Here is a 22,693-nt window from a genome sequence, read left to right on the forward strand (position 1 = left end):
AATTAACAAAATTTAGTTACTGATACAGCAACAGAGGCTGAACACAACTCATGGTCACATGAAACAGAATAGCTTTTATATCTTTTATGTATTACATCCTGAATAAATCCTGCTTAAGGCTGATGAAAAAGCTCAACCAAAATACGATGGCTGGCTGACTAAAAGTAGAACATACAGTAAGTAAGACTTCCTCTCAACAAGCAATGTGAAAAAGGAGTCACAATGAGTTGCACTGTAGAAACACTATTTCCTGTTAATGTAATTTCCTGAATTTTAACTGTATCAAAGACCAAGAAAAAGGTCTCCTTAAAGGACCCATCATCTGCATGAACTGCTTTTGCTTAGGCTACTGATACATTGTGGATACTTACTTGAGAAATGTTCATTAATAACACTTTTACAATTATAGCAAAAAGGCTTAAAGTTAAATCCACAAGGGTTGGATAGGTTTGGCATAGCAAAACGTGGGCGATTTGTCTCATTTGCAAGAGTCATGCATTTGGAATGCTTGAAAATAACTGAAAAGTTTATCTGCCATCTAGGAGGGGGCAGTCATTCATGCATTAGACCAGAATTGAGGATTAGTCAACTGACATTATGGCATACTATAGTGTGAAAAAGGCAATTATTTTATTCTTCCTGAATTTATTAGCTAAAAGGAGCTCTGCCAGTGCTGATAGGAGTACACAGAAATACAACTGAATCATTTTCATCATATATTCAAATTTGTCGCATAGTTCTTTTGTTTAAGTTCGCTCACAGATTCTGTACAGCCATTCATGCAATTACTCTCATATTGTAAGTACATACACACTCACAAACACACATACACACACTCACATAGGGAACATACGAGTGCATAAATGAGCAGACGCAAACAATTACTGGAAGCAAACATGAGCGTGAAATGTCCACAGATTAAATGCATATATCTGTACTTTGGAAATGGACCATTGAGCACTCCATTTCATGTTATAGTTGATATGCATAGAAAAATCACAACTAAAACAATAAAGCTTTCATCTGGCATCAAAAACCAACATCACATGCCAATTTCTGAGATATCTTTTACATTTGTTGTGAAATGAATAAAGCAAATGACTATTTTATGTTTGAAAATTACCAGAAAAACCTAGCCACTTCACAGCATACTTCTACGATGCTACAGAGGCAAAAGTACCAGTTTAGGATCCTGGATGCCGTCATGATTTTTTATCTTAAATTATGTAATTATTATAATCAAGAGACCATTCAAACATAACCCAGTCATTTAAGAATTCATTAAGATCATGCATAGAATTCACATAGTATAGGTTTAGGTTACACTGTGGTTTCACTTTTCCACACACCACTCTTCATTCCAGCAGAGCTCTGCGATTGGTCTGTGCCACTCATGTCATGCTCCAGCTCCAACACAGAGTTTTTTACAGTGCCATTAAGGGCAGCTGCCCCTTGCACATTGGTAGTGACACTGTTCAAAGGATAGGAGCAGCGCTTAGTTTCTCTCTCTGCAGCAGCTGCAAGTTTCAAATTGTCTCTGCTGGCGCATCGTCTCTGAGCACCGTGCATGGCTGCTCTGCTGGCCACAGAAGGCAACAGAGGGAAGGGTTTGCGGCTCCCGCTGCTGCCCCCATCACTTCCCTCTGAGGGACTGGTGGCCACTGACTCTCCCACTCGCTTCCCATTTGTCATGAGGCTAGCCTGGTTCTCTGAGAGGCTGTGGTGGATGCTGCCATTCTCACTCGTGGCCTGTTTGTAAACTGCACGTGAAGAACTCAGGTGCTCTACACCTGTGGGCCCTAAAGCTCCGAGGCTGCCCCCACCTCCAGCAGTCCTGAGAGCTTTGAGACGATAATGACCTCTGCCCTCACCACGATTGTGATACTGACTGCTCCCTTGTTTAGTTCTGCTACCTACTTTCCTTCTCTGTGGATGCACTGGGGCTGCGGAGTTAATGATGGGCAGCATATTATTTGTTGGCTTGGTGATGTTGTCAGTACTGGTGCTAGTGTTGTTGCCTGCAAGAGCACGTGAAGCAATTGGATTGTCTTGTGCCACCTGCAACAGGTTGGTGAGTTTGCAAGGTCCAGGTCCCACACTGCTGATACCACTTGGTGTGGAAGATGACGGAGTTGATGAGGAGTTATGAGAGTCAGTGGGTGGGTGGCAGTTGATAAAAAGTTGAGATCCCTGCTCAGAGGTTTGCACTCCACTCCCAGTAGTGCAGGTGTGTGTGTAAATGGAAATTGGATGTGCACGACGATAACCAGGGCAACATGCCAGCCACGAGGCCTGCACATCCAGACGTCGGAAGCAGTGGTGCACCACCAGAAACACACCCAAAACTGTGGCAGTCATCCCATAGAGACAGCTGAACAACAAAGTATTGTGTCCTGTCAGCCAGATTGCCATGGCTCCACAGCACCACAGAACCACAAACAGGAAGTGGGTGGCTACCAACACCAAAAACTGTGTCTTCAGTGAGTACTGGTCCTCTGGAGAAACAACAGGGTTTATAGGTCCCACCACTGAGTCTGTGGAGAGAAGGCTGGTGCTTCCTGCCAGTGCAGGCTGGCTCTCAGACACAGGAGAGGACAGGGTGGTTCCTGTGCATTCTTTGGTGACATGGTGCCTTAGGCGAAACACAGTACACAGGAAATAGATCCAGGTCACTGACAACACTAAGCCAGCAGGGACAAAGAAAGAACCCAGACTGGGGCGACACACCAGCCAGCAGCTGCAAGAGGCAGAAAAGATGTCGGGAGGGTCAATACAAAACAAGGACATCTCTGTGTATTCAATATATCACACAGAATCATTCACTTCAGTTCCAAACAAAACAACACAATGTCAAAAGCCAAATGGCTCAAGGATAAAGAGAGAAGAACTCACTAAGGAGTGTTGTCTCCGTAGTTGTTGACATTGACAGCTGCAGTGATCCCACAAATGATAAGAGGGACTCCACCAGCTATCAAATAGAACCTTAAATAACAGTGAAAGCACATTAAACATAGGAAGTTTCCAGTTTCACTTTTACAAATAAAGTGGTTATTGTCTGTACCACAAGATGCTCCATGATCTATGGCTGTTACAACAATTGCATGTTGTTTGGTGTTTTTATGTCTCTCTGGTGGTCTATAGTTTGAATAGAGCTGTGCCTTTGGCCTCTTAACGGGCAGAGTGTTACAAGGGTGAGTATAGGCTCCATAAATCTGTGATATATTGCAACTTGATCCAATGTGGGTGAGTGGGCAACAAAGGGGTGGCTGCAAGGCCAGAGAGGTCAGGGGCACAACTTGTGATTGAAGCTTCAGGATTGCAGGGGTAGGGGGAGGTGAAATGGAAGGGAATATTTAGAAAGCCACAGTGTGCCCCTTGAATAACCCTGCTTGGATTTATAATGGCCTTTCTCTGCTTGTTATACTGATTTCATACATTCCTCTCCTCCCATGCTCTTAGTTTGTCTGCTTAGGGCTTCTCTGTTTCTTACAGCAGCACTTTGTTATGTCCCTCCAAGGTTTTCCTAAAAGCGGAGAGACTTTGGTTTTTGGGCACAATGACCACCTTTGATGGTGCACAGTTTGGGTGGTGATGCACAAGTATGGCTCCTGCATCTTTCATAATCTGTGTTGACAGCAAACAAGCAAACAACCATCTCACAATAAAGGAAGTGGGTGAAGGTGAGTTGAGGTTTGCTCCCTGACCTGAGCATAGGTCGCTGAGTAGGTGGAGCAGGTGACTCTCCTTCTGGCTGCCTTGGCATTCTCCACAGAGTCTCTTTGTAGATTACCCTGGCGCTGACTCCAATCCACAACAGGGTCGACAGCGAGGAGTAGTGCAAGGCAATGCCCACCTGTAACAAACCCCAGTCAGATCAGATATCGAGCTTGCATTCCATTAATCATAATGAAACATCTATGTAACTTCAGAACTTACTGCTTGACAAACCACTGGGTAACTGGTCAAGCTAATGCCTCCTGCGTAGATGGCTGTCGTCATGGCAATGTGGAAGCATATATTTAGTAATGTATGCCAGCTTTTTCTTGAGATGTGAATTGAACTGTAGGAACACAGAGAACAATAATGAGGAGATAAAGCAAATGAAAAATAGTAGTAAGAAGCGTGTTAATGCACATGCACTAAAGTACCTGTGGTGTAGTATGTATGTGATGATGATGGTGAAGAGGCAAAGAAGGAGCAATGCGGTGCAGGCGTAGACCACAGGGTGGAGCACTCTTACAGAGCTAGGTGTAGAGTTGGGGAAATCGGGCACCTCCTAGATAAAAATAATAATATAAGATATAAGTCAAATTAAGTCAATTAACTGCAGTGATCATGGATGAATGATTAACTGAATGCTTGAGCCCATCCTACCTGCAGCACAGCATAGTTACTAAGCAGAGAGCAGCGCATTGTGGAGGTGCTGCTGTCACTGTGGACCAGCTGGCAGCCCTCTTGCCTCCAGCCTCCCTGCTTCTCCAGACCCTTCAGACTCCACTGGGCTGCCACAGCATCAGTACCTGGGGACAAGTGGCGCAGTGACACCCAGATCGGGTCTGAGTGGTTCCACATGCTGCAGCCATCTGTTACAGGGTGAGATAAAAATAACTGATAACGTTCTGAAAAATAAGTTGTTTAATGTGCATTTAGTTGACAAACTAAGATCACTAAGGTCACTAAGATGACTCTCATCCCCAGGTGGAATGTGCTAGATTGGTAGCAAAGCATGTCAAGGTTCATGAACAGTGAATGGGGAAAGAATGGTTCTGTGGTTTGGCCAAATCATAATCAACAACACAAATAAATTAAATTCCAAAGATGTTTTACAATGCGAGTTGTTTACTTTGTGTTGTACAGTACCAGTAGCAATTCTGCAAAATGCAACTAGCACTACTTTTTTAAGAGAAAGTGGCTCTCCGCTTATTCTACAATAGGTTTTCAGAGTGGTCGAAAATGAAAACAGAATGGTGCATATTTGTTTGACCAGAATTAATGATGTTAGCAATATAAGAGTTGCTGTACGCTACACTTTTAAATGCTGGAATACAAAAGTGTATTTCACTAAATAGCCTGAGATGTTTCCTTACCAAGGCCTACGAATATGACAGGAGTATTGACACTAAGTCTGCGGGATTGTCCCCCATTGCTACTCGAGTTCACAAACTGGGGAAAAAAACTGCCAGTTCGGAAGGCTACAAACTGCAGCTTACAGTCTGCCGTAGCATCAGGAGGAAATAGAGTTGCTGGAAGAGTGACAGAGGCCAGGGCTACTGAATTCTGCATAAAAAAACATACAAAAGCAAAATGTAATTAATATTAGATCCACTTTTAAAGCTTGATACATGTGAATGTCAATAGGTCAGTAATGTAACAACATGTAGCAATATACACAACAGGGGAAGGATGCACATGCCTCACCTTTAAGAGAAACTTGTTCAGGGAGGTGTTATGTGAACCAGTGCTGCAGCGGAAACGAAGCTGTTGTTCATGAGCAGACTCTGTCATTTCCATTCCCACGCTGCCTGGTGAGACCTCACGACGCTGATATGCAGTGCAGGTTATGCCTGTGAAGTGGGCTGGTCGAATTAAATGGGCCTCCATCACGATGTTCCTAGACACCTGTGTATCATGATCAAATATGGCAAGCATTGTACAGATAAAATCTTATTTGGCAAAGATAGTGAGGTGTCCAAAATGTGGAAAAGGTGAAAAAGATTTGGGTTAATAGACCCTACCATTGAGAAGTCCTGTGCACGACTGTGTAGCTGAGGCCAGGCCAGTGTCTCCAGCGAGTAGACTATGGAGCTGCAGGCTCTCTTCTCCCTCTGGGCAAGAGCAAGGATCTGGTCATCCACCAGCATTAGGTTACTTCCCATCTCTACCAACACCTCTGACAACTGAAACAAATGCACAAATGCGAACATTTTTCAGTAAATATATAGTGCGCATCACACACACACACACACACACACAAAACTGTATAGAGCCTTTTAATGAAGGTTTTCTCACCTCTTGCAACTGTGTGACATATTCCATAAATTTCTCCATCATTTGTGCAACATACAGCACATCCACTGAGTCAGTGAAACCTGCAGCCTCCAGGGTGTATGTGCGCACCTGATGTGCCACAGTGACAGCATTGGATGCATTGATGGGCCTCTGGAAGAAAAGAGCAAAAATATGGTGAGAAAATAAAGTGTGATGTCATGAAACTGAATCTCCATAGCACTTACTAAACAGGAACCATGTACTGACAGCAGGACTGACCAGGATGAAGGTATGTAGGACACGGGTGATTCCATTCGTGTAGTGACAGTTTGAGTAGTCGCCCTCCTGCCACTTCCCAGAACGATCACAATAACGAGAGGCTTTTTTCTGCTCTATACCCCCCTCCACAGACAGAGAAGAGAAACGAAGCTGCAGGCAGTACTGATGGGAGGTGATGCCTGCCAGGGTTCTTGGCCACCTGGGAATTAACAGCAGAGAATAATGAGAACAGAGAAGCTTGAAGGTATGTAACAATAAAGAGTGTAACTGTCACTAACCTGAATTCCCCACGATTGTTGACAACTTTATCCTCTGGACAGAAGGAGGCACTGTTCTCCAGCACCACTATTTCAACGGAGCGAGATGCATTGCCCCGCCCAGTAGAAACCACACACTCCCACTCGCCACTGGCCTCCACATGTACGTTGAATAGAATAAGCTCACTGGATAAAGATGATACAGACATTTCACTATTACTCGTGTTTCGCACGAATCCAATGTGTAAGTGCATTAGTGAAATATTCTTCTTTCTTCACTTTCTTAGTACAATGACTCATCTTTAGAGCGCATTAGGGCAAAAGTGCCCACTTAAGAGTGCCTGGATAACTTAACCATAGCCTACCTGGTGATGAAGGTGCAGTCATGCAGCACACTGTTTACCAGCTGGATACCCATTTCTGGGTCAGAGGTCACCAGCTGACCATTGTGGCGCCAATACAAGGTGGTTATCTTGTCCACCAATGCAGCCGTGCAGTGGAAAGGCAGCCGATCACCTTTAAAGACCACCTGGCGCTGGGACGGCAGTAGCGACAGGGTGTGCAACTCCAGAGGAGTATCTGGGCAACATGTTGGAAAAAGATGCACGTGTGACTGTCACACATCAGTCTACATAATTTCTGCTGTTCTGTCATTACTCAACCTTAGCTAAGTGTTTCCACAGAAGCTATTATGAGTCTGCTGTTCTCAGGCAGATTGGATACAGACAGCAGCAGTCCGTACATGCAGCCGACAGCATTAGTTGTCAGCACAGCTCACTGATACGTTTACAAATATGTGCAGATTTCTTTCAACCATTCTGGTCTACTAATTCTTAGAATTACTGAGTATCTTCAGCACTATTACGTATGAGTGCACTGTCACTACCATCCATAAGCCAATGTTCTCTCAAATAAAGCGGTGAACCACTTAATTCATCTGTCTCACTCTAGCCAGACTCTCACCACAGCTCAGCTGGCTTTCCCTTAGTCCACATAGGGGCTTTCCCCTCAGCTTCCTTGGGTATGCACATAGGGTTTCGTCCCCAAGCCGGGCTGAACTGCTGCGAAAGAAGCCTGGGACCCAACGCAATCCACAGTCACATGACAAGTAGTCTGAGTTGAAGTTCCTGGACAGAGAAGTGCAGGTCATTTATGATAAGAGATAAGTCAGTTTTAATTTTTCACACTATTATGGTTCAGATACACTGTTATCTCTAGTTGTCCATTATAGTCTCAACACACCAAATCTGTGCATGACAACACACTCAACACACACTCATAGGCTTAATGCATATGATAAGTGACATATCATAAGTGACATTCTTTGCTGGATTACGTCCACCCCAATACATCTGTTTCCTTCTTACAGGTTTATTGTTTTCCCATAGAAATTAGTTGCCTGTTAAAGTACAATGTAGTACTTTAGTTTATCTTGTGATTTATAATAGCCTCAGTTTAAATGTTATTTTTTTCTTAACAATAAATAGATGAAATTTTCCAAATTCAAATAAATACATGTCAAATAAATAACTGTTGCTTATTTGAGTTTTTCTACAGTCTTGAAGTGACTATAAAACAGCAAACTCTAGGGAAAATAAATATGAACTGAAAATAAATGTTATCTTATCTTAAAGTGTTTATTGTTTCATTCAGATATGGACTGGTATGCAGTAAGAGCGAACTTTTAGTGCGCGAATGGCATCTACTCACACAAGTTTGAGGGACGGCAACTCTTGAAACACTCCTGCATCGATGGTCGATATAATGTTCCCAGAAAGGTTCCTAGCAGTACACAAATTAGATATAAAAGTTAACTTAATATCATTTCCACAACAAAGAAAGTATAAATATTTTTCTGGAATTAAATTCGTGTATCTCTTACAGTCTAGTGAGGTTGGTCAAGCCCTGGAACATGTCCGCAGACAGGCAGCCAATGCGGTTGTCTGATAGGTCGCTAAAAGGGTAAAAAGACAAAGGAATGTGTTGGTTATTTTCAAATTAAGGGGATTTGTCTAAGTCACTCACTCACAGATTGTGGTATCTTGACTCTTTCCACTACCCATGTTGTTTTGTGATAACAGACCAAATACTACATATGCAAAATACAGGTAAAACTCTACAGCGCCTCCATTAACATTTTATTTTATTACCATAATGTAAGTAGTAATAAATAGTTTTCTTTGCTCTTGTGCCTGTATAGTTTATTGCACTGGGTTTTTTCCAGTTTTACAACAAATAACTACGCCAATAGTTTCTGCAACTTTCCCTTATCACAATTCCATGAGACCCAGTGAAAGTTTATCTCCAGAGGGGTAAATGCAGGGCCCCTGTTCTGCTGTCCAACTCTTGAGTGTGATGTATAGCCATGGCCAGAGAGGGATCTGCTCTGTTGCACCTCTGACACTACCCAGCAGAGAGCTGTCCAGAGCATGTGTTTATCTCCCCCTGTTTGTTTTGACAAGCCCCAGACATTGCAGGGAAAACACAAGTAGGGGGAGGAGGGAAGGGGAGTCACGCGGTGCAACACAGACGACCAGCTCTGACCCACGCCACAACTAGTCCTCAGGGTCCAAAATCACAATGAGTGAGCACAGAGAAGTACGTGGCCCTGAGGTTTGCATGGTGGTGGAGCGGGGCACCAGAGAAGAGATTGCAGAGCCCTCAACAGGGTCAGCAGAAACAATTTGGTGAGGGAGGCCTCTATGGTCACACAAACACCAGGAGCACAGTATATTTTAAGACATCTGCCAAAACAGCACACGCTTAAGATTGATGTGAGGGGATTTGTGGGCTGGTCACTTTTAACAACTACTTGTTTAAAAAAGGCAGACTTTATCATCTCATACCACACTGCTGAAAATAAAATTTCCATTTCTATGTTAATGATTTCTGCTAATAGTTTTCTGCTCTAAAGTCCAACGGAATGTGAGTCATGTTAATGTCTACTTACAGTCTCCGAAGCTCAGACAGGCCTTGGAAGGCTCCAGGCATGATGGTGCTGATTAAGTTGTTCTTGAGGTCCCTGCAAAGAGAAAAAAATATTAGGTCAGTAAGAGAATACATGCAGGGATGATGTAGGCACATCTTCAAGGAATAGTTTTACATTTTAGGAAATATACTCAGTTGTTTTCTCTGTAGAGCAGTAGATGGGAACATTGATAATACATAATTGTCCAGAAAAGTAGTAGTCATGTAGCTTAGCTTAGCTTAGTGTAAAGACACAGGGAAAAAGAAACCTGGCTCAAAGGCAACAAAATCCAGCACCTCTGAAGCCCCAAGACAACATCTGAATGTAATCAGAGGATATAGCATGTTCTTCGTGGCTGGCAGCAGTTGTCAGACAACTGGTGAAGAGTACAGAAAGGGCAACAAATAGTCCAGAACCTGCAATAAATCTGCAAATTAGTGTCTTAATACTTTTTGTACATATTGAACAAACAAGATATCACTGAGAGGTGGATTCTTTACCTTTGCGCAAAGCCAGGGTCACTTACCCTGGTTTTTATGCCAAACTGTGCCAAGTGATTTCAGGCTGTAGCTTAATTCTTAACAGACAGACATAAGGGTTGTCTAACTTGCCTGATCCAACTCTCATTAATAAACCCGACGAGCAACGTCAAACTATTACTTAAACATGTAAACTTCACGATAAGGCTTTTTTAGGTGAAAAAAAAGGAGCGAACACACATTTTCTAACCCTCCCGCTACAGCAGGAAACAGCAGGGAATTTCTACACACAAGTACAAATCTCATCCCAACAACCATCTGGGTTTGGGGTTAGCAAGATGCATATACTCAACCAAATCAAATATTGGTGGAATCTAAAACTGCTAGAAAGAGGTTCTGCCATTCCTCTGCTTGTTTGACAATGGCTCTTCCCACGGTGAACTGGGCCATTGCAAACCATAAACATTAATTCTTTTAACGGCCTTTGAAGATCTAATTTCATACTACGCACTGCACTTTCCTTCACACTTTTCCTATTCTGCACCCACACCCATGGGTTTAACTATTCAGCCAGATGCCCCCTCTCCTAATCCTATTGGATTTTGAATCCAAGACATTTTTATTAGCCTGGTGAGAAAAATTAAGTTAAAACAACTCTGGAGGTGGGTGGTTATCTGCCAGACATGTTCTGTAATTTGATCCATTTTCGTACAGCCTGAAAAATGCCTGCTCCCAATGGACTGATAAGGATTTACTTACAGTAGCTCATAAGCATCAGTGCAATGTCCAATGAGGTCTTGCCTACTAAGATGCCACTGTGGTAGGCAAGACCTCATGGGACTTTCTGGTCCTTTTTGCCACAAAGATTATCTGTCATCACCGCTCTTGACCACACTGCCTCACACTATGTACAACCTCAGGCATTTCTTAACCATTGTCTTTCCAAGAGTTTTCTAAGAGATGAGCTATTTTGATCAAACTAGGGCAGGAAAATTGTTTTTGAAAATGGCTTCCAGTAAAAAATTATGTCGTGTGGTATGGCAGGGATAGAATCAGAGGTTTGCTGTTGATCCAAGATCTCAGCAAACCATCGCTTATATCTGGATTATAGACAGGAGACAGGTTATAATGGTGGAGCAAAAGCTGTCTGGCTGGAGACCAAAACGCTGAGGTCTTTAGTGTTTGTCTCAAAGCTCACAGCCTTGGACAGCTCGGCCCAGCTCTTTGACTGCGTGCCAGCTTGTCAGACAGAACAGTTTGCAACAACTTCACAGCGCTTTGAAAAGATGGAGATTATCCAAGTCTGTGGTTGTCAGATTTCTTGTTAAAAAGGTAACTAAAAATAAAAATCACAAAGTAAATGTTGCGTGTGACAAAGAACCAAAACCAAAACAAAAAGTTTGTGTGAGGGGGACTGGGGTTCTGTCAAAATTTACATGGTGATCTTTGTGGGTCCTGCTCTGTATGTACATGTGTTTCTGTGTGTCAGTAGCAGTATGGCATTTGTCGATCAACCCGGGGGGAGAACAATACGGCTGTTTCTAGTCTGTGTATACCGGGGATCATTAGTGCAGCGATGAAAGACAAGGCCCTGCCCACTATTTCCTTTCTCTGATGACCGTCTCTCCCTCCCTTTTCTGTCCCTCTCACACATACAGAAGTGTGCACTCCCTGTGTGACACTCAACTCTGTAATTGTGCACTTGAACATGCATTCACTCTGCTATGTTATGCTATGCTATGCTCTGCTACACTTTGCTCAGCTCTATAGAGGTGTTCTTTTTTAATGAAATGACAAAAAATTTGAATGCTTCAAATCGAACGTATCCTGTCATGATATCAGTTCCATGCACTTCCTAGGCACTTTACGTCACTCTCCTGTCATCTTGGTATGCTCCAGATCACCCCCATCTATTTGGGTTATCCCTCAATTCCCAGTTCTGCTATCCTGATTGACTGCACCTGCATTAAATCCGCTCTCCTCTGCTCCTTTCTCCCTTAGTGCCCAAATGTCTATCTTTACAGAACTTTCCAATAACTGTAAATTTGGATTTTGTCATTATTTTGTCATCCCAACCTGTGATAAACATACTCACTTCCCCTTTGCCTGCCAACTCATCACCTAATCCACCTGCACTTTTGGGTCTAGACCATTATAACAGAAATAAATACAAATAGAAACCTTAGCCCAACGGACTGCAAGACCACTTTGAAACTTACAACGCCCCCTGAACTGCTGTATTTCTCACTCTGTTTGGAGGACTATGCTGCTGGGTGTGCTTTGCCATGAAAAGTATCAGGAATCCCCTGCTTTTGATACACACTCTTATCACCAAGCTGGGGATTTTGAGGGAGCTCACCAGAGTCAACATGACTTGAAACCCTAGCCAAATACCTAGGCATACATGAACTAAATGTCAATGCTTGTTCACAACCATAAGCCAGGCTAAATATCAGCTGCAGTCCCTTACTACTCACCCGCACTTATTTTTATGTCCAGCTTTATCTCAAACCTTCAATGCAGAATAAACTGCAGCTCCAGTAGGCGATGATATGTCTGTGTGCCCTCTGGAGTAGACTGCACCCTCCCTGACAACAGCTTCACAGAAGCTCAGTGGCCTTGACACTGATGACAACAGCTGTCACCAAGCAAGAGGATAATACCAAAGACTAGAAATGCTTCAAAGTTTTGTGCTCGTAGACCATAACACTATTACAGTAAAAAGTTTAGAAGTTGCAACTTGTAGTTATTACTTTTTATTATTTTCCTCAGTGGCAGCATGTAGTTTATAAAACAGCTATGTGATTTGTGAGGACACATTATAGTTATGACTATGGCTTTCCTCTTTGAGTTATTCTTCGTAAACTTAGGAGTGCAATGCTTTGTCCCCTTCACCACATGTGGCCTGTGTGACTGGCTTGTGACAGACTCTAGCTCACTCACAGCCCAAAAGGGGGCATTGTCTGCTGCCACTGGGCCTAACACTAGCGGCTGCCATTAAGAATGTCCTTTTTTCTTCACAAACTCCTTCTGATAAATGAGTCTGGGCCTCTGCAATTATAAAGAGTCATTTCTCTGTGGGTATATAGGATGAGCACCTGGGCCCCATGCAGACTGGAGAGGACATGGTCTATAAAGCGCTCCAGACATGGAGAGCTTCATTATCAGGAGCAAAGCGACAGGGACTGGAGTGCTGCACTGACATTGTTAGGGCCCTAGCCCTGAAGGGAGTTGGGAAAATGAGTGAAGCCAGGGAATGGCCACTCATTATCACCACACTGGAATCAAGAATTTCTTCCTCTTATTTATTTTATTGTTTATTTTTATTTTTTTCAATTTAAATGCATGCAATCTATGTACTGTAGAGAACACATGTAATAGTCTTTGAAGAATGAAGATATGTTGAGAAAAACAGCAAGCTAAGTTAACCTGGCCTGTGGTTCCTGACAGAGGTCAGTGGAGACCATTTTTGTACCGCGTGTCATTTCCTGTCTGGTTGGCATCTCTAGCAGAGGCCTTTGCTCGTTTATTTTTACAGTTTCCTTTTTCTCCATTTTTTACAAGCCAGCTTTCCCCTGTAGGGAGGGGCAGGTGGGTTAAGGGACTCAGTACTGAGCAAAATTGTCCCAGTGTATGGCCCCGCAGACCCCACCTCCATACTCCTCAACACTTGCTCACAATAGGGGCTCTGTAACACAGGCCCCAAACGTACTCTTGCCTTCCCCCTAAAACAGGAAGCCAGGATCTGCAGAGCTCTTGTTTTTCTACTAATTTCCTGCTTAGCAGACCCTTCCCCAGATTATTTTCTTAATTTTTTCTGGTTCCTCTCATGTGGCTAATCAACGTTTTCTCCGCGTTCATCTGGAAACCAATTGCTTTGGTGCACTCATGAAGCTAAAGAAGCAAATACAGTGTGTTTCTATTATATTTATAAATGGCTGTAATTCTTATTGGATCATGTGGGTAAGACATTTAATTTCAAACAATCACCAACGATAACGCTCTCAGTTCTGCTTATTCAACTGCACAGACCTTAGCGGGATGTACAGAAATAGCAATATGTGCTTTTATATGAAGTGTAGAATTTCCTTAGTTGATTATATGTTTCTATAGTCTGCTGCAGGAGGAGCTGGAGATTTTTATGGCAATGAAAACTCTGGAACTATGAATTGTTATTGAATTCAGCTTTTTTAAGTTGGCTAAGAGAAGTGGGCTGCTGTATTTCTACTTTCTAAGCTCTGATAATTTCAGGAGAACCAAACACATGCAAAACAGTTAGAAGAACAAACTAATTTGAGTTTGTTGAATGTGTCTACTTCTTTAATAAATGGTAGATTGTAACTGTTTTTCTGCTTGTATTTACTGATCTTACTGTTATTTATGAATCACTGTAACAATTTAAAAGTTACTTTTTTGTCTCTCGTCTCTTTCACTCAGATCCCAGGGAGAGCTTGTAAAGCCTAATGAGTACACTATACAACTGGAAAAAAAAAAAAACTGGAGCCAACGCATTTGATTCAAATTATCAATGAAAAATAAACTCAACTCAGAGGGAGAATTTTCAGCCAGTAGGTGGACTATAGCTTGTAGAGAGTACTAAGGGAGGGGACAACAGGAGACCCAGTAAGCTGGGAGAGGGGAGATTCAAAAATAAAGCAAAAAAGGAAGACAAACGGAAGTGGGGGGAAGTAAGTGCAGAGAAAGCTCAAGTTTCCTCCAGAGGAAAAGGCCATTGAAACAATATCAGTTTTGCTGAATGAGTGTGCGAGAGAGAATTACTAGCATATAAAGCATACGATTTTGTAATGGGCTTAAGAGGGGGCTCGCTTGCTGTTTCAATAAACCCCCAGAGCCATGACGGAGCTAGGCTTGCAATACAAACACACCCCGTTCCTTCAGTTTATCTGAAAGACACATCTGGAGTCTATCAACTCCAGCAGCACCCCCCTTTCTGTTTCCAGTCTCCAGCACGCTTAACCCCTTCCTCACCCGCTCCACCCCTTAATGTCATGCACTCTCATTAGATGATCGTTGTCTAACCGGGGGCCACTCGTTGTCGTGTGCGGGAAAAACATACTAACCCATTATTTTCAATGAGGGAGAAATGAAGCTGCCAAGTGCGATATCCACAGCTGGCCTTAGCTCTATTCAGAGTGGTGGGCTGTTACAATCTGAACCTTGTCTCTTAACCTAGACTGGTCTAGACAGAAAGGCTCCTTGCCATGTCTACGTATTCTCCACTGTTTTTACATGCTAAGTGTATAGTACTGCCCACCTCTGCTTTGTTCCCACTCATCAAGGTAATATGCTTAACGTGTGTGGAAATAATGTTCATCTCCCACTAAGGAAAACAACCTCCGATTTATACAAGACAAACTGCAGGAGTGCGGTTTCCTTCTCTCACTCACTCTCTCTCTCCTGCCTTCTCTGTTTCCCTCTCTCTGCAGGCACCATACCATCTTTAGCCATCTTGGCTCCACTTCCCTTGTGTCAGATGGTAAAGTTGTTTAAATTGGACTACTTTCCCAGTTGCCCAGAATGGCAGAGGCAATCTCAAAGTCAGTTTCATAGAGGCTTAGCCAAGGGCTGAATGAAGAGTTGTCCCTTTTGTAAAATAGATACTAGGTCAAAGTGTTACAAAAGTACAATAAAGTGACAACATGTATATATTTCCTATCATGCAGACCTTCTTCTGAACTTTGTGCCCTTTGTGATCCCTCTGCCACAGGTTCCTTTATTAATTGACAATGCTTTATGTCTTCTGTCCTGCCTTTCAATAAAATGTTCACAAGTAGAAAGTTTTAGATAAACATGCATGGTATTTCCTGTGCATACTGTTCTGTAGCGCAACTACAGTAAACGTAAAGTCATTTCAGGCACAATCATATTGTAGGATTATTTCAGGCTTTCTTGTTGACAAAGTCTATCATGCTGCCAACACCTGGAGCTTCTGACCAGGTCTAACCACAAGCCTGACTTCTGGCTTTCAGAGCTGTCCACTGCAAGCGCCCTGCTGCTCCCTCATCCATCATCATCATTGGCCTCTGCTCTCTCTCTCTCCCCGTAGGGTGAACAAACCTGGTAATGAGGGCCCCTTGTGCCCTGCCTGGCTGTCCTGTGTCTCATGGTGCAGTGGGGCCCAGTTGGAAAAGAGCCAGGCTACCTCGGCCCTCTTTGTTCATTATTCTCATTACCTCGACTCAAATCAGAGCAGGACAGGCTGCTGGGATCTGTCCACAGCTCATAAAAGTCCTGGCTCATTAGAGGGGTTGCCTGCGTCAGCTCCCATCAGAGAGGGTGTGCACAGAGGTAGAGGTACTCAAATAGGTGCACAAGTACTGTACAGTGTTGCAGGCCTAATGGTGTGTACAAAAATGACTCATTTCACATCTAGCTAGTGTTGCCACAGAAGCAACAAGAAGAAGGTATGATTCAACTGGTGTTTCAACCCAAAGGCTGGAAAGAAACAAGGTATTCCAGGATCCAAATGTAGCTGTTGGATGGCAAGCCTATTTAAAAAAGCTACAAAAACACAGTAGTCAAGTAAGTGGGCAAAAACAAACAAGGGTAAATTGCTCCTCTGCACTTGGGTGGTTTGGCAGGTTATGAAGGCAGTAGTGGCTTTTAGGAGGTTTGTCCCAATGAAAGGGCTAACTGTGTAGATTGCTGCACTGTCTGGTCCAGGCCTGGAGGAGGGTGGCCTGCCCTGGAGCTGTATTATCCCACTAACAACAGCAGATCAGACTTCATTCAATGCTAAATACTGTTATAGTGTGTGTGTGTGTGTGTGTGTGTGCGTGTGTGACTTAGCAGACCCATTTGAAATGACTGGACAAAGAGTGAGGGTGCACACACTCAATAGTTACAGTACACACTGTAGCCACAACAAAAAAAGAACACTAGTAAGAGTGTGTGTGTGTGTGTGTGTGTGTGTGTGTGTGTGTGTGTGTGTGTGTGTGTGTGTGTGTGTGTGTGTGTGTGTGTGCAGTCAGGGGGAGCAGACTGTGTTTATCCTTGTCATGTAGGGGAAGAGATGCAGTGTAATTCCCTGATGTGTGTTTATTCAACCCTAGTGGGCTGGCCTTTGATTACAGAACTGGCCACATAATATGAGTAACTGTACTACTGCTCCAAATGACAAGCACATGTAGACGACATACAGTACTGGAAACAATGAGAAGTCCTAAAGTGTGATGGCGGGTTGACCAAACAAGCCTGAAATCTCACACTATGAAGCAAACAGTGATAAAAGCTCACACCCAAACCTTTACTGGAAACTCACATTCAGCCCTTCAAACTCTTCCATCACTGCCAGAGTGAATTTCAGTGTGGCATATTTCACACCAGACAGCAATTCTCCCATGAGCTCAGATGTAATTATAAGCTGTGCAAGGCTCAATTAAAGGTTGAAGACGTCAGAGTGACTGAGCAGACCTCCACCGCTGTGTGTCAGAGAGCCAGCAGAGGTTGAGACAGAGGAGTGAAATGAGGCCTGAATGATTTACATAATGTCCTCTCCTTACACCAGATGCCCATATCTTCCTCTGTGGAGCATAAGAATGAGCTAGCGTCTGTGTTATTGGCCTGTCTTTCTTTCAGGTATTTTAGCCATGAGTCCCCAGGATAGCTCCGTTCTGTTGACCTCTGCTAGTTTTGTTGTTGTTTTGGGTACAAGGACCAGTTAGTGGGTAAGATCAGGTTACTTGACCCTAGTGGAATCTTGAGCACTCCTACAAAAACAAGCTCATTGCACATCAAACACCTAAAGTTACAGATCTATAATGACTTTACTATCACATATTATTTTAGTAGTATTACTAACAGAATCTCACATGCTCTATCAGCATCCTTAATGCAACGTTGTTGAGGTGAGAACTGAGACCTTGGCCTTGAAACTATTCACCTATGGTGTGCACATGCATGCCAGAGATAAAAACAGCAATTTCAGCAAACTTGGCTTTTGTTCTACACTGGCATGTCTGGTGTGAGCTCCAGTAGGTAGGTCTTAACAAGCTAACAACTGCAACAAATTACCAAATTTTTCTATGTTTTAACTCTTTTGAGAAGCTTGTTAACCACATGAACAGTAGCTGTGAGTGGCACGTCTTGCTCAAGGACACATCAACATAAATACCAGAGGAGCCACAGCCAGCTAAAACAATCTGGTGAATATTTGGATCATATTTTTTTTATAGTTCAATATACAGTCGACTGGTTCCTTAAACCATCTTCTTCTTCTTTTCCTTTCAGCTGCTCCCTTTCAGGGGTCGCCACAGCGAATCATGTGCCTCCATCTAACTCTATCCTCTGCATCCTCTTCACTCACACCAACTAACTTCATGTCCTCCCTCACTACATCCATAAATCTCCTATTTGGTCTTCGTCTAGACCTCCTGCCTGGCAGCTCCAACCTCAGCATCCTTCTACCGATATATTCACAGTTTCTCCTCTGAACATGTCCAAACCACCTCAATCTGGCCTCTCTGACTTTATCTTCAACACATCTAACATGAGCCGTCCCTCTGATGTACTCATTCCTGATCCTGTCCATCCTTGTCACTCCCAAAGAAAACCTCAACATCTTAAGCTCTGCTACCTCCAGCTCTGCCTCCTGTCTTTTCTTCAGTGCAACAGTCTCTAAGCCGAACAACATCGCTGGTCTCACCACCGTCTTGAACACCTTCCTTTCATTCTCGCTGATACTCTTTTATCACACAACACACCTGACACTTTTCTCCACCCGTTCCAACCTGCCTTCACTCGCCTCTTCACCTCTTTTCCACACTCACCGTTGCTCTGAACCGTTGACCCTAAGTACTTAAAGTCCTGCACCTTCTTCACCTCTGCTCCCTGTAACCTCACTGTTCCCCCTGGGTCCCTCTCATTGACACACATGTATTCTGTCTTACTGTAGCTAAGCTTCATTCCTCTGTTTTCCAGAGTAGACCTCCACCTCTCCAGATTTTCCTCCACCTGCTCCCTGCTCTCACTACAAATCACAATGTCATCTGCAAACATCATAGTCCAGACTGGTTCCTTAAACCATAATGGGTTTAATACAGCATGGATGTCTGATACTACCGCATTCGGACCACTTCATACCAGAGACAGGCTGAGGACACATATATACTGTAGGATCAGAGGGTTTAGGTGTTTTTGGCTGACCTATTTTTTATGTTTCTAATCACCTGAGCAATTTGAGGCAAATGTTAACTTGTTGGTGCTAAGCATGTCCACCATCTTAAAATGCTGACATTTGTTTATTAACAAAAACCTGGACAAACTGAGATGAAAAGTTAGTTTTTAATTATTAATTAATTTCCAAATTCCACCACAATCTACTTGAGACTTGTTGAGATATTTCTGTGTGGACAAAACAAAGTTGTAAACTGACCTACCAGCACACAGTCCAACAGTGCCATGCAGCTGGAATAACTAAAAAAAGGACCTACTACTAAAAGGGCCTACTCTAATAGGCAACAGTTCCCACATTAGTTCCTCTACAGCAGGTCACCAGAAGTGTTGTGCTGTCATAACTCCCAAGAACTTATCTTGTCCATCACCTGTCTCACACATCATTCAGAGAGATTACGATGCTGCTGAGAAGGTCCAAACTGACTGTGAGCGGCAGGCGAAGCTGCCAAAACACACCTCCCAGAGTTCTCCTTTATCTTGTCCTGTGGAGTGGGGCTTACCTGATAATGAAGGACTGAGGTGTAATTATGGGTACTTCTCAACATAACTCTATGATAAGATGTCTGAGTGTATCATCCTCCCTGCTGGACAGAAGCCCATGAGTGAATAAAAAGCGCACAGAGCTGTTCAGATCTCACTGATACCCCTGTCAGTATTTCTCTACAAAGCCCCTTGAGCAAGATAAAATAATATATAACATATTTGGGCATCATGATAATCAAATCTAAACAACAACATGACATTATAGCATCTGCAGTATTGCATTAATAATAAAGATTGACAGGAAGTGTACTCACAGCTTTTCCAAAGCATAAAGTCCAAAGAAGGATCCGTTTCTCAGAACTCTGATTTTATTGTGATTCAATATCCTGTAAAAAGCAAAAACAAACAAACAAAAACACAGTTTTGTTAGACATATTCCATTGGGACTGAATAAAAGCATATTTTATGATGCAATGTTAAGATATGCAAACCATAATCACAGGCATCAGCTTAATTTCTAAAGGAAAGTTCAGGATTAATGGAGCACACAATGAAATAGTAACAAGAGAAGGAAGAGAGGTGCTGCAGTCTCACGAAAGATTAGCCCGACCAGAGGCATTAGTCAAAGATGTTTCCAATTATGTTGGATCGAACAAGGCATCAAGTTTAGGAGGAAAGCTGTTATCTAGATAATAATTTTGCATACATTTTTACATCAAAAGGATTTCTTTCGACATCAAACAAATGGCGGTACAGGCCATGCTAATTAGCCCTTTTCCCACTGGCAAATCACTTGCCACATAGGGCAGAGGGCTCCAGGACGCACTGGATGTGAAGTACAGATTGCTTTGTCTTACAGAGGAAATGGATATTTGCAGCAATCACTCTGCTCTGAGGGAGTGCCAATTGTCAGTTAAAATAGATTGATAAGAAGAGTTTAAGTGACATAGTGCACAGAAGATAGGGGGTTGGGGTGCATGGTTGGGCATACAATTCACAAAACCTTGACACCGGAGTTACAGTTCTTACTCGATTAATTGGAAGTGTTTGAATCTACTTCAAAACTATTTTATTGGCAATGGCCATGGTCACAGTGTTCACCCTACACTTCCTGTGTCTTCACAATAAGAGCTCCCACGTCCTCACAATACATGTAAATGCAGTATTCGTGTAAAAAGTTATTTGACCGGTAGAACATAATGCGCAGAGTATACAGACATTAGAGTAGGAAAATCAAAGACTCACATATACCAGAATAGATATTAAAATCTATAACATTATGCAGTGGGTTCCAGGTTCACATGTGTAAAGAGAAGACTAAGACTGAGATCCTCTGTGCTATTAGAATTTGTTGTACATGAATATATTTTTCAGGAGACAGGGTTCAATATTCTTTGTAATGTCTCCAGGTCTGTGGCAGACCCGCCCATATGTGCTCAGCAGGATCTGACAGTACAGCGGGGGCTCTTCACAGGCGACACCCTGCCATCATTAACACACACTTCAGTTTCACATCATCTTCACCCCTACCACATGGTGCTTAATGGGCTGCTTGCAATATTAAGTGTGTTCTTAATCGAGACAGTGGAGCTGTGTGTGCGCTCTTAAAAGTGGGAGCTGACTGTGAACAGTCTGTGAGATTTACAGATTCAGCAGCAGCAGTCAGCCCCCCTGTTTCCTGCCACATCAATAAAAACACTGCCTTCAGCTCTGCGCCTTCCAATGTAGTTAATGACCAGATTTAATCATCCAGTCTTGGTATACAAAGACAAACTGGCCTGACTTATTTCTTTACTTCAGTAACTTTACTGACAGCCACAAATTCAAGATGATTTGAACAGAGAAAAGTTATCCATTCAAGGATAAAGCCACGATGGAAAGTAAATAATCTGCTGCTCTATAGGTCTTGGACACCTCAGCCAGTATCTTCCTACAATTATTTACCAAAAAGAGAAACCACACTTTTTAAACCGGGCTGCAATCAAGGAAGGAGAGCTGCTTCACTGAAAATCACTCTATTGCTTTTATAAAGTATTTTAACCTAAATCAATAAAAAATTAAGTTGTGCTGCAAAAGTGTTGTATATGAATAGAATTACCATTACAAAAACAAAAATTACTTTGAAAGCTGAAGCCATCATTCCAGATGAAAACCTTATTTCTGTCAAAAACAAACGTTATGTTCAAATAAATAAAAATAAATAATTAGGCAAAGACATTTTTAGAGTGGATGACTGACAAGAATAGTCCTCCCATAGTGTAGCCTGAATTTGAACTCGTGACTCCAGGACCTTTAGGTCTCTAGCCTGAGTTTGGGCACAGTATCTCTTCATTAACTGGATGCAGGCCCGAGATAAAAGCTACTGAAGATCCGGAACTGCCTGAATAATTCAGTACAGATAGAAAAGGAGAAAGTCACATCTGGCAAAGAAACAAGCCATTTAATTCAACACAGACAGTTTAGATACAGATAGTTCCTTTTTGACTAAGCTGATTATGCAAAAGAAAACTATTAGAGGATGACTGTGTGCATGTTTGGTTTTGGTGTGCCTAAACTTGCATGTCTACAAACCCGTAGGTACAAAGATCTAAACTTTCATACAAGTACAGTATTAGTTAACATGTTTCCTGCTTAAAACTTGTACATATAGGTCTATTTATATCAAAATGTGTTAATGTGCACCTAGAAAATATAAAATTCACTAGTCAATATAACCCTCATTTGTCCAAAGTTAAAACATTTCGACACAGACTATTTCAATTAGTTTGCTACTCTGTACACCAGGACTTGAAAGTTCACTTTTACAAATAAACAAAGACCACAAAACGAGCTAACAGAAACCCTCCCGCAGACAACAAAAGGCGTAGATTTCCAGGAACACAGGAGAGTTGCAGAGACTGGACACTACTGTATAATCTCGGAGAGCCTAATGTTTGGAGCACAGCTGTAGTGAAGAACATTGTTCTTTCATAAACAATACAGAGTACAGAGTACAAATCTGAGAAAGAGAAAGAGGCAGAACTCTGTAAACAGACAGAAATAGT

At 42.6% G+C, this 22,693-nt stretch overlaps 1 protein-coding gene across 2 annotated transcripts in view; it reads right to left on the reverse strand.

Moving 5' to 3' along the window:
- Window positions 1–625: 625 nt before the first annotated feature.
- Window positions 626–22,693, reverse strand: part of adgra2 (adhesion G protein-coupled receptor A2) — a 34,423-nt gene continuing 12,355 nt past the window's right edge. The window contains exons 2-19 of one of the 2 annotated variants that reach the window (XM_067522536.1): window positions 19,964–20,035; window positions 9,475–9,546; window positions 8,407–8,478; window positions 8,235–8,306; window positions 7,488–7,651; window positions 6,890–7,103; window positions 6,546–6,710; window positions 6,256–6,466; window positions 6,010–6,159; window positions 5,736–5,897; window positions 5,419–5,619; window positions 5,088–5,277; window positions 4,375–4,583; window positions 4,149–4,276; window positions 3,937–4,060; window positions 3,705–3,853; window positions 2,893–2,982; window positions 626–2,737 (exon numbers count right to left, since the gene is read on the reverse strand). In XM_067522536.1, the coding sequence (XP_067378637.1) occupies window positions 1,321–2,737; window positions 2,893–2,982; window positions 3,705–3,853; window positions 3,937–4,060; window positions 4,149–4,276; window positions 4,375–4,583; window positions 5,088–5,277; window positions 5,419–5,619; window positions 5,736–5,897; window positions 6,010–6,159; window positions 6,256–6,466; window positions 6,546–6,710; window positions 6,890–7,103; window positions 7,488–7,651; window positions 8,235–8,306; window positions 8,407–8,478; window positions 9,475–9,546; window positions 19,964–20,035 (3,862 nt within the window). In that variant the 3' untranslated portion in view covers window positions 626–1,320. The remainder of the gene's footprint in view (window positions 2,738–2,892; window positions 2,983–3,704; window positions 3,854–3,936; window positions 4,061–4,148; window positions 4,277–4,374; window positions 4,584–5,087; window positions 5,278–5,418; window positions 5,620–5,735; window positions 5,898–6,009; window positions 6,160–6,255; window positions 6,467–6,545; window positions 6,711–6,889; window positions 7,104–7,487; window positions 7,652–8,234; window positions 8,307–8,406; window positions 8,479–9,474; window positions 9,547–19,963; window positions 20,036–22,693) is intronic. The other variant, XM_067522538.1, reaches the window with a different exon arrangement.

This window comes from Channa argus, chromosome 11 (assembly GCF_033026475.1).
Source record: "Channa argus isolate prfri chromosome 11, Channa argus male v1.0, whole genome shotgun sequence".
Classification (NCBI taxonomy): domain Eukaryota; kingdom Metazoa; phylum Chordata; class Actinopteri; order Anabantiformes; family Channidae; genus Channa; species Channa argus.